Genomic DNA, 11,489 nt, shown 5'->3' on the forward strand with positions numbered 1-11,489 from the left:
GCCATTCAAGGAGACAATTCAAAAATGTTTCTAAATGTTGCTAATCCCAAGCATTTAGTAGTTGGTAGGGCTCGAACTTGTGACCTCAAAGTCACTAGATGAGTTCCCCACCAACTCCACCAAACTTGTATATATATATATATATATATATATATATATATATATAGACACACACACACACTAGTAGAATAAATGTGATGGGAAGCTATAATTGGCAAGCAGTTTACATAATCCGCTTCCCATTTACTTAATTTAAAAAAAAAAAGTGAGAATTGAATTGGCAAGCGGTTTTGGCGCGAACCGCTTCCCATTAGTTAAATTGGCAAGCGGTTCAACCCCAAACCGCTTGCCAATTTAGAAAAAAAAAAGTGGGCTCGTCCTTACCCTCTTCTCCTCTCTGCTGTTCATCACTTAACTCAAAAATCTCAAAAATCTCAAAAAAATTTCTCTCCCGCGCTGTAGACACCTAAAAATGTCTCCCCAAAATCAAACCCGATGATGAACAACCTTTCACCGCCATTATTGGTCGGGTTGAGTATTTAATCTTGGAGTGCTTAAATCCATATTTCCATTTCATAAACCAAACCAATTCCTAGCCCATTTCCCCAAACCATAACTTATTTTCCTCTTTTCGTGTCTTTAAACCCAAAATAATTCATTTTGTGTCCTTTAAAATCAATTATTTCGTGTCCTTTTTATAAAAACATTTATTCCATTTTATTTTGGTCCATAATATGGGTCCAATTATTAAATACTTGGATAGGGATTGAAAATATCTTTCCAACGAGATATTATAAGCCCAAATCCGAGTTATAACGAATAAGTTATGGTCAAAATATTAAACTAAGCCTAAACCGAACCTAAGCCCCCCTTACCTATGACCCAATGATCATGTGGAGAGTCCAAATTATTTAATCCCAATTCTAAACCCATTATGATTAATTAGAAGCTTATATAAGTTTCTAAAATATCTTAATTATCCTTTTTGAAAAGATAAGATTAAAGAGTTTGAAATTGAATAAAACTTTTCTTTTTGAAAGTCCTAATTCTATTCGAATTGAAAGACGTTCAAAGATAGACCAATAATATTTTATTTCCTCATGGTTTTTATCCAAATCTTATATGTTTAGATAGTCCTTGAAATTATCTTTCCAATGATATATTATAATATCAATTCCGAGCTATAACGGAAAAGATATGAATAAAATATCAAACTCTATCCAAAACTGACACCGTCCCACTATTTCGGCCATATCTTTTATTCTACAAAACATTTTAATCTGATTTTAATTGTATTAGAAATTAGACTTTAATATCTTTCCAAATATATCTTATTTATCTTATTCCGATTTCTGGATCAAAATATATGATAAAAACAAAAAACCGTAAAAACTACAGTCTATCGAGTTTTATTCCGATTTAATTCGGATCTTATCTTGTTTTTTCGACCCTTCTTTTTTCTCTATAAATAGAGGTCATATCTCCCCTTTTTTAAATCATCAACAATCTTGATCATTAAATCATTCTCTTCTCCCTATTTAACCTAAACACTAGCCTCCCTATTCTTCAATAACACTTCCCCTAATCACTCCAAGGAGTCCATACAATACCCAAAGTTCTATACTTAAACCAAGGCGTGAAAGGTACAAATGTTGCAACTGAGGGTTTGGACCAAATCAACTCTAATTTTTATTTAATATAATTGTTTCAATTTGAATAATATATTTATTGAAGTTACTAATAGTTTATTCATGATGTAGCAATTCAAGGAAGCGCGGAAAGTGAGTAATTAATCACTTGATAACTCTTATTTTTATTCTTGTTGCTAGTATCATGATTAGGTTTATTATGATTTTGATTTGACTAACGTTATTATTTTTGAATTGCTTCCAATATTAATGTTTATTCTATTATTATTTTTTATCACCATATTGCATGTTAAAGGGAATAAGCAATTGAAAATCACGCCTAATAAGATAATTTGGACAACCGGTTTAGGTTCCTTTTTAATCTTGTTGTTTAATCAAGTGATCACTAATATTTTAATATTATGTGTTGCATTAATATTGAACCAATGTATCCTAATGATAGTTTGGAGCAAATTGAATCTTTGTTTGCATGCCTTTGAGATCGCAAGAATCACTTTTCACTATAAGAATTGAGTAGAGGCCAATACGGGCGAATGTGACTCCATGACTCACTTCGTACCATCATCCCCGATCCTCCTTTAGTGGTTCCGAACCATATGGAGTTAGCAATCTCATGGATTATGAATGGGGTGTAACCTTCACGGGTCAATCATTGTTGCCTTCGTTGTCCCTCATTCGCGGTTGCCTTAAATGATCCGTGAACGGTTTACAAGTTCCTTAAAAACTTGTTGGCGGCTCCCTACTTTCCTTGTCCCTAATCGTTTTCCCTAATCGTATATGTCAATTCCCACTTTCTAAGAGTGTCAAGCATATTCACCACATGCTTTAACGTAGGCGCACTTCAAACGACGCCTACACGCGCCTTTACTCCTACTCTCCGTCTCACTCGTCCTTACCCTCTCTTCTCACTCCTTCAGATTCCGGCCACCACCACTCCATTCACTTTGTTTTTTTTTTTTTTATTTTTTTTTTCTGTTTTAAGGCTGTTTGTGCAATGGGTGGGTAGGGCTCGAGGCTAGCTGCTCGCGCGAGGGTTGTGGTTCCTGCTCGAGGCTGCTGGTGGTTGCTGCACCTAGTTGCTGGTGGTGTTCGTGGGTGCAGTGGGTGATGGTGTTCGTGGCTGGTGGTGAACCGAGCCCAAGCAACACACCACAACTCTCTGTCTCTCTCTCTCCCTCCAACTGTCATCCTCATCCCTCAATCTTTCTCATTCTCACTCTAAAATTAGGGTGAGTTCTTGCTAAATTTTAGTTTCATATGTATTAATTTGTATTAATTTTTTGTTTATTGCAAAATTTAAAGTTAAGGTTTCAACTAGTTAACACAATTTTATTTTAATTGTTTTATTATTTGTTTGTATATTCGATAATGTTAATTGTTACTTTAATTGTTTAAATGATATATATATGTATTGTTTGAAGTTGAGTAGCTTTAAGTGAAATTTTTTAATAGAATATTTATTAGTTAATGTATAGGATAGCTCCCGCTGAACTATCGCCCAGCCCCTAGGGTGCGCACTCACTGCCGAGAAGGCAATTAAGGAAGGCTCATTAGCCCGGTGGAGTTAGCCCGCAGGGCTGACCAGGCTGAACTTTCCATGAAGGAGATGGTACGCCTATAAATAAAGGGTAAAGTACAACGGAAAGGAGGTGAGACACTAAAGTTATTATACTCTCTATATTTCTCTAAGTACACTTTCTCTCTCTAAACACTCTCTAACTTAAGCTTCGGAGGGGGGTTCCTCGAGCCACCCCCGAGGGCAGTTTACGTGTGCTACCTTGTGTAGGTTATTGATGGGACCCAGCTCACGTAGCAGAACCCTTGGATCCATACTTGGAACAATTGGGGCTAGAAGGAGGGGTAGGATCATCTAACCTGAGGTTCACCAACTGAGTTATGGACCAGTTAACTAACCACCATGGCCGGAGAAGAAACTGTACCAACACCTATGTCCAAAGCCAATGAGACCAACAAAACACCACAGAAAACACCCTCAGTAACCCTCGATCCTAAAGGATCCACCGGAAATCCCAAATCGACCATCTCACAGAAATCCAACCCCATCGGATCGACGTCAGCTGCAGCTAAAGCGGCGTCGAAACCAGTCGATCCGACAGGATCCAGTTCCATGTTCAAATACGGAATGCCGTTAACAGGCGTGAACAATGAGCTCATTGTTTCAGCACCTGTAACCCAGAAACCGCAGCTCGTAAACATGCCAGCCATCCCGAAAAACCTCTCAAAGTGCAGTAAGGAGCAGCAGGCAGCAATGACGGCGGTCCTTACCAATATGGGTAAGGGGGCGAGCCCGTCACCGACAACAGCAACTGCGGAGCCCGCAGTAAAAAAGCCGGCACCCTCAGCCCTCACCCCCAAGCAGAAAGAGCTCGTTCAGCTGAGGAAGAAGATATTGGAGTTGGAAGCTCGTAATCTGAACCGAGAATGAAGCTTGAAGAAAGTAACCCTGGCTCAGATCAGCCCGGAGAAGCGGGTCCCCCGCAGCATGTCGCCAGCCTCGGAGCAAGGACCCAACCCGGAGAGGGACAAGCGAGCGCGAATCCAAGTTGTTCTAGATGATTCCCCATTTTGCCAGGAGATTCTGGAGGAACCAATGGAGAAGGTAAAGATGCCGAGCTGCAGATACAATGGAACCACAACACCTAAGAGCCACGTATCAGCTTTTGAGAACCACATGGTACTCTATACTATGACGGACTCAGTTTGGTGTAAAGCGTTCCTGCCAACTCTGGAGGGGCTGGCAGCGGAGTGGTATGGAGCCATTCCCAAATGTTCCGTATACTCGTATAACCAGCTGAAAAGAATGTTCATGGAGCATTTTATAACCCTGGTAGATCGAACTAAGATGACAACTGAGCTGATGTCGTTAGTTCAGGGAAAGGACGAACCTCTTAGGGAGTTCATCACCAGATTCAAAAAGGAGGCAACAACCATTCCAAATATGAGTCAAGAGGTAGCGCTGCTAGCAATGCAAAGCGGCTTGCTACCAGGCTCGCCCTTCAGAGCGTACATGGGGCGTAAGAGCCTCAAAACACAAGCTGAAGTGTTGGGTAAAGCGCACGAGTTCATCAAGGCAGATGAAACAGACAGAGCCATGCTGAGTAGGAAAGCACCGGGTGACTTAGCTAAGCGAGCAGAGGCTACCCGGGCAGAGAACACACCCAGGGCTGACCAGCCAAGCAGGGCAGAGCAATGCCGCAGAGAAGCGGACAGGGCAGTGGGGGTGAGAAGGTCAGATCTGAAGAGAGGGCCAAGACCTGGAAGGTTCGACCAATATACCCTGCTAACCCACTCAAGATCTCATATCTTCAGCGTGAACAAAGCTATGATAAGTGGCAGAGACCCCCAAGGATGGGCAATAGAAACCGTGATACCGGCAAGTGGTGTGACTTTCACAGATATTATGGCCATACCACCGATGAATGCACACACTTGAAGGATAACATAGAGGATCTAGTCAGGAGAGGATACTTAAATCAATTAAAGCAGCGCGATGATCCTCCTAAAGGAGGGACGAGGATAGAGCAGGCCGCGCTGACCGCAGAGGGGTCATAGGGGTCCCGCTGGGGACAAAGACAAAGATGGTAAGCCAGAGGGCAGGGTGTATGTGATCAGTGGAGGTCCAGTGCATGGAGGAACAGTGAACAAAGCACGGGCCGATCTGTGGGCGATGATACACCAGATAAACTACAATGAGAAGCGTAGATGGCCACCTCTTACCCCGCAGCCACGAGCTTTGTTTGACGAATATGACCAGGAAGGCATAATTTACCCTCATGATGATCCACTGGTAGTGACGATGAGAATTGCAAACTGGGAGGTGGGCAGGATACTGATAGATGGAGGCAGCTCAGCCAACATCCATATACATCAGCGCGTTCAACGAGCTGAAGTTGGACAAGAAGGATCTGAAAAGGGTGAGTTACGAAGTCACCGGGTTTAATAGATCAGGGTTGACTCCCGAAGGTATAATCGAGCTCTCAGTACGAGTAGGGGAGAGGTAAAAAAGGCGTGATTTTCGAGCAGAATTCCTTGTGATAAACTCTCCTTCGCCCTATAATGTGATCATGGGCAGACCGCTCATTCACAAGATAGGCAGAGTGGTATCCACCTACCACCTCGCCATGGCCTACACAACTAATGACGGGCAGTCAGAAAAGCTCAGGGGAATCCAGAAGACAGCTCAGCAATGTTATATAACTGCTCTAAAGAAGCCTGCAAAGACCAGGCAGTAGCCAACCACAGAGAGGAAGCCCGCTGAGCAGGCTGAGAGGAAGTCAAGAAAAAGGAAGCGCAAAGAGTATCACAGGGAGAAGGACAAGCAGAAGTTAGCAATGGAAAACTTTGAGCCTGCAAAGGAAGAAATAGCCAGAACACTTCCCAGTGGGGAGCATGTCACAATTGAGCTCACAGAGGGTGACCCCTCAAGAACGGTGAAGATCGGGAAAGATATCGATCCTGGAGTAGGGGTACACCTCATAGAGCTGCTGAGAAGGAACAAAGACATTTCCGCATTCTCCGCAGATGAGATGCTAGGAATTGACCCTGTAGTCGTGATCCACAGGCTGAATGTGAAGGAGGATATAAAGCCAGTTAGGCAGAAGAAACGAAGCTTCTCCACGGAGAAAAACCTAGCAATCCAGGAGGAAGTGGAGAAACTCTTGGAGGCAGGATTCATCGAGCCTTGCGATTACCCAGAGTGGTTAGCCAACGTTGTCATGGTGAAAAAAGCAAATGGACAGTGGAGAATGTGTGTTGATTTAACAGATCTCAACAAGGCATGCCCGAAAGACTGCTACCCGCTGCCGCGGATTGACTAGCTGGTGGACTCAACCAGCAAGCACGGTTTGCTAAGCTTTATGGACGCCTTCTCAGGGTACCACCAGATCAGCCTACATAAACCAGACCGGCAGAAAAGTGCATTCATCACCGAAGGGGGAGTGTACAATTACATAGCTATGCCCTTCGGGCTGAAGAATGCTGGGGAAACCTTTCAGAAGACAATGGATAGAGTGTTCATACACCAGAAGGGTAGAAATGTTGAAGTATATGTCGATGACTCAATTGTCAAGAGTGTCACGCAGGCAGGGCATATCATGGATCTGGAAGAAACATTCGCTACCTTGAACAAATACAAAATCAAACTCAACCCGAAGAAATGTGTCTTCGGAGTGAGCTCAGGAAAGTTCTTAGGTTTCCTTATCAGCGAGAGAGGAATAGACGCAAATCCGGAAAAGGTTGAAGCAGTCCTAAGCCTGCCGGAACCTAAGTGCATTAAAGATATCATGCGGTTGACAGGCGGAATGGCCGCGTTGACCAGACTCATCAGCAAGTCAGCAGACAAGGCTTTGCCGTTCTATTAGCTACTGAAAGGAAATAGAGAATTTAAGTGGGGGCTGCAGAAAAAGAAGCCTTTGAGGGTATTAAGGAGCATCTGACTAAGCTCCCAACAATGATCAGCTCGGAGCTGAGAGAAAAGTTGCAGCTGTACATCTCCGCATCAATTCAGATAATCGCAGCCGTCCTGCTGGTAGAGAGACAAAAGCAGCAAAGGCCAATATACTTCGTGAGCCATGTTCTGACCGAGGCAGAGCAAAGGTACAAAGCTGGCCTTCGCAGTAGTAACAACAGCAAGGAAGCTGAAACCGTACTTTGACGCGCACGTAATACAAATCCTCACAAATCACCCGCTGGAGAAGGCGTTACAGAAAATGGATGCATCAGGCAGACTCTTAAAGTGGGCCATCGAACTTTCTGAGTACGAGTTCGAGGTCAAACCAAGGGCAGCCATCAAGGCACAAGCCTTAGTAGATTTCATCGTGGAAGCCTCCTATGAGGAGAAAGAGGATGACATCGAGGTCTGGAAGGTAGAAGTAGATGGATCCTTAGCCCAAACGGGGAACGGAGCAGGAGTCATAATGACTTCCCCAGAGGGAAATGTATTTGAGTACGCCATAAAGTTTAAGTTCAAAGCATCGAACAATGAGGCAGAGTACGAGGCAGCGCTGGCCGGCCTGCGCATGAGCATCGCGGCCGAAGCCCGCAAAGTCCACTTGCAGACTGATTCTCAGCTCGTCGCCAGCCAACTGCAAGGAGCGTATGAGATTAGAGAAGCCGCCACGCTGAAATATGTTACCAAAGTAAAAGAGCTGGCAGCCCAGCTAGTTCACTTTCAGATAGACTTGGTCCCAAGAGCAGGAAACTCCCAGGCTGACGCTTTATCAAAGTTAGCCAGCTCCATACTGCAGAGCCTCACAAGGACAGTGATGGTTGAAGTCTTGGAGGAAAGCAACATTGCTAAAAAGGAGCAGGTAAACTGCATTGGGCAATAGAGAGACTGGTTTGCAGACATTCTGGCATACAAAGTTCATGGCTCGCTGCCCGACGATGAAGTACAGGCGAAGAAAGTGAAGAAAGACGCCAATAGGTATGTGGTGATGAATGGAGAGCTCAACAAGAAAGGCTTCTCAAAGCCACTGCTGAGGTGCATCCCAGAATGGGAGCAAGAAAGCATTATGGAAGAAGCCCACTCAGGAATATGTGCCAATCACATTGGTGGAAAGGCATTAGGGGTGGAAGTCCTAAGAAGGGGTGCATATTGGCCGACCCTAGCTCAAGACGAGCTGGCATATGTGAAAAATTGCGACAAGTGCTAAAAGTACTCCCCAGTCATAAACCAGCCAGCAAATGATTTGACCCCAATCCTCAGCCCGATCCGGTTTGCTCAGTGGGGAATGGACATATTGGGACCATTCACCACTAGGTCAGCAGGCAGAAAGTACCTCATAGTGGCGGTAGATTATTTTACTAAGTGGATAGAAGCTGAGCCGACAAAGTACATAAAGGCAACCCAAGTGAGGATGTTTATATGGAAAAACATCATCACAAGGTTCGGGGTGCCACAGTGCATAGTCTTTGACCATGGGTGCCAATTAGACTGCGACACGATTAAGGATTACCTGGAAGACATGGGCACCAAATACGCAAGCGCCTCAGTCTGCCACCCCCAGAGTAATGGCCAGGCAGAAGCAGCAAACAAGCTGATCCTAACGGCCCTACAGAGAAAGCTGGAAGAATACAAGGGCCTGTGGGCAGACTTAGTCCCAGAAGTCTTATGGGCGAATAGAACCATAGAAAAGGAGTCCACTGGTAAAAGACCTTTCACCTTAGCATACGGGGCTGATGCAGTCGTCCCAGTGGAAGTGCAAATTCCCAGCCTGAGAATACAGCATTATGAACAACAAGGAAGCGAAAAGCGCATGCTGGAAGAGCTAGACTTCCTGCCAGAAGTAAGGCTAAGAGCAGCTCTCAAGCTGGCAGCCCAAAAGAGCAGGATTTCCAAAGCTTTCAACAAGAGAGTCAAGCACAGAGAGCTTCTGCCCAGAGATTTAGTCCTCAGAAGGACAGCAGCAGTGGGAAGAGGAAATCAACATGGAAAACTGTCAGCAAACTGGGAAGGCCCTTTCATCCACGAGCAGGTAGGACCAGGTACATTCCTCCTCGCAGATTAAGAAGGTCAGGTCTTAAGAAACAGTTTCAATGCTGATGTGTTTTAGAAATATTTTGTTTAAGAAGCATGAATTTAAGAAGAAACAGGGATAGTTGTTTCAATTCCGCAAAAACTATATCTAGTTCATGTTATATCAATTAAGGCATTTGAGCCATTTTTATTCAATGAAATACAAGCCTCTACGTGAGGAGTATGTTGCGTACACTTGTTTTAATATATCATGCTTTAGCATCATACACTAACGTGCAAAAGTAAAAAGAAAAATAACACACGCAAGTGTTAGAGGCAAACAGCACCCCAGCGCAAAGGGGCAAATTAACGCATCCCTCCCTGAGACCTCATCTCACCTGCTCAAAGTAAAACAGGGCACCACCTCGGGGACGCCTGAGGGGAAGGCTTAGCACGTTCAACTTGACTAGGAGAGATAAAGGGAAACGAGGAAGATGAGCTACGTGGGCAACACTAAGTTTCTCTTAGTCCCACCTAGCTCACCTCTTTGAGGAGGAGAGAAAAGGGGGAGATAGACATACAATAAGCCCTTACGAAGAGAAATAAGTGGCACAAAAAACCAAGTCGCGGCATAAACAAGCTGAACGACATAAAACAAGTCGCAGCATAAACAAGCTGAACGACATAAAACAAGTCACGGCACAAACAAGCTGAACGACATAAAATAAGTCGCAACACAAACAAGCTGAACGACATAAAACAAGTCGCAGCAAAATAAGCTGAGTGACATAAGACGAGAAATTAGAAAGCTGATTGACACAAATAAGTCTCAGCACAACAAGCGGAATAACGCCCAGACAGACAGCAATCGAATAAATTAACCAGCGTGCAGGCAAACCTCTATCAGAGTTAAATAGAGTGCACAATGCATAAGCACTCAAAATAGATTGAACAAGAAGAATAAAGTTCACTAAAGTTCCTGCCAAAGCACAGTAGAGGACAAAGAAGCAAAAATCACTCAGCAGCCAAATTAAGAAGATAGGGAGGCCCAACCTACGAGACTTCACCAAATGTAATAAAAAAGCTGATTTGCTAAAAGATCTAGATATTGCTATTGCAGGTAACGAAATAAATAGCAGGCGAAACAACAGAGGAAGATCACAAAGTGCATACAACATAAAGCTGAACTCCTGCCCACCAGGGCAGAGTAAACATTCAGCAGGTCAGTTACAATATAGACAAAGCTGAGCCCTCGCCCACCAAGACAAGGAAACACTGAGCAACTAAGGTCAAGAAAACACAAATTTAAGTTAAGCTAGGCAGACCCAGCAACAAAAAACAAAGTATTCTGAGAAGACACAAGGAAACATAATCTTTGGCGGCTATACACCCCAAAGATAGTAACAAAAACTACCTAGTTACAATAGATCTGGGTAAGGGAAACTCAGAGGAACCACTAGAGTAAGAAGGTGACAGCCGCCATAACCTTTATTGATCATCAGCCAAGGACTCCACTCTAATAGCCGCAGCAACGTCAAGGCAGAGAGGAACTTCCAAGGTCAGCACAGCTTGGTTGGGAATCTTGCAGCCGGCAGCACGGGGGTGATCATCAGGGAGATCAAACAAACCAGCCTCGCCTGCAGTCTCAACCTTAGCCCAGAAAGCGTTGAAACGAGCGTGCTGCTCCTCACCTTCACCATACAAGCTGCTAACGCACCGAGCCGCAGCCTCCCATCCACCATCATGGCGATCAGCCAATAGCTTAGCAAAAACAGGGGAGAGCGCAAAAGATTTGAGTGCCTCTTTCCTGGCAGCTTCCAGTTCGGTTATGTGTCCAGCTTGCAGATTTGCAATCTCTGCCTCCAGCGTCTGCACCCTGGCCTGAGAGGTCCCCAACTGCTCCTCGCAACTCTTCAACTTGGTCTAAGTGAGCTGAAATTCTCCCAACTGGAGCTGTAGGGCGTCCGCCCTTTCCCTCAGAGGAGTCACCTTATTGGCCGTAGCATTCCTCTCAGCCTGAGCCTACTGGACCTCCAAATTCTTCTTAGAAAGAATAATGCCTTGTTTCTGATACTCCTTCTCCACTGATAGCAAGGCATTGGATAAATCTCCAACAGACCTGACAAGCTGCACAAAAGACAAAAAAGGAAAGGAGTAAACCAAGGCAGAAATTAGCCAAAAGAAAAATAAAACAAGGCAGTAACGAGGAGATAAAAAAAACAAGAAAAGGCAGAAGCAGAAACTAACCTTATGCAAGTCATGACAAGCCGTAGCAACGGGAAGACTAACAGAGTCGTGCATAGAGTAAGCGGGCAGACGAACTCCTTGAGTCAAACGGTACCCCAAAGTACCACCCTTTTGAG

At 44.2% G+C, this 11,489-nt stretch overlaps 2 protein-coding genes across 2 annotated transcripts; both read left to right on the plus strand.

Moving 5' to 3' along the window:
- Positions 1-7,378: 7,378 nt before the first annotated feature.
- On the plus strand, positions 7,379-7,999 carry LOC145625006 (uncharacterized). The gene has a single exon (XM_081678089.1). The coding sequence runs from the start codon at positions 7,379-7,381 to the stop codon at positions 7,997-7,999; it is 621 nt and encodes a 206-aa protein (XP_081534215.1).
- Positions 8,000-8,635: 636 nt separating this feature from the next.
- LOC145625007 (uncharacterized) lies at positions 8,636-10,374 on the plus strand. Its single transcript, XM_081678090.1, has 2 exons — positions 8,636-9,155; positions 10,247-10,374. The coding sequence occupies exons 1-2, from the start codon at positions 8,636-8,638 to the stop codon at positions 10,372-10,374; spliced, it is 648 nt and encodes a 215-aa protein (XP_081534216.1).
- Positions 10,375-11,489: the final 1,115 nt, after the last annotated feature.

Source organism: Chenopodium album, chromosome 3, assembly GCF_948465745.1.
Source record: "Chenopodium album chromosome 3, dcCheAlbu1.1, whole genome shotgun sequence".
Taxonomy (NCBI): domain Eukaryota; kingdom Viridiplantae; phylum Streptophyta; class Magnoliopsida; order Caryophyllales; family Amaranthaceae; genus Chenopodium; species Chenopodium album.

Bases quoted from the DNA above. Each gene is read 5' to 3' on its own strand.
- LOC145625006 (XM_081678089.1), top strand. From the start codon at position 7,379: ATGGATGCATCAGGCAGACTCTTAAAGTGGGCCATCGAACTTTCTGAG.
- LOC145625007 (XM_081678090.1), top strand. From the start codon at position 8,636: ATGGGCACCAAATACGCAAGCGCCTCAGTCTGCCACCCCCAGAGTAAT. The intron at 9,156-10,246 runs GTACATTCCTCC...TTGCTATTGCAG, and splicing joins CCACGAGCAGGTAGGACCAG to GTAACGAAATAAATAGCAGG.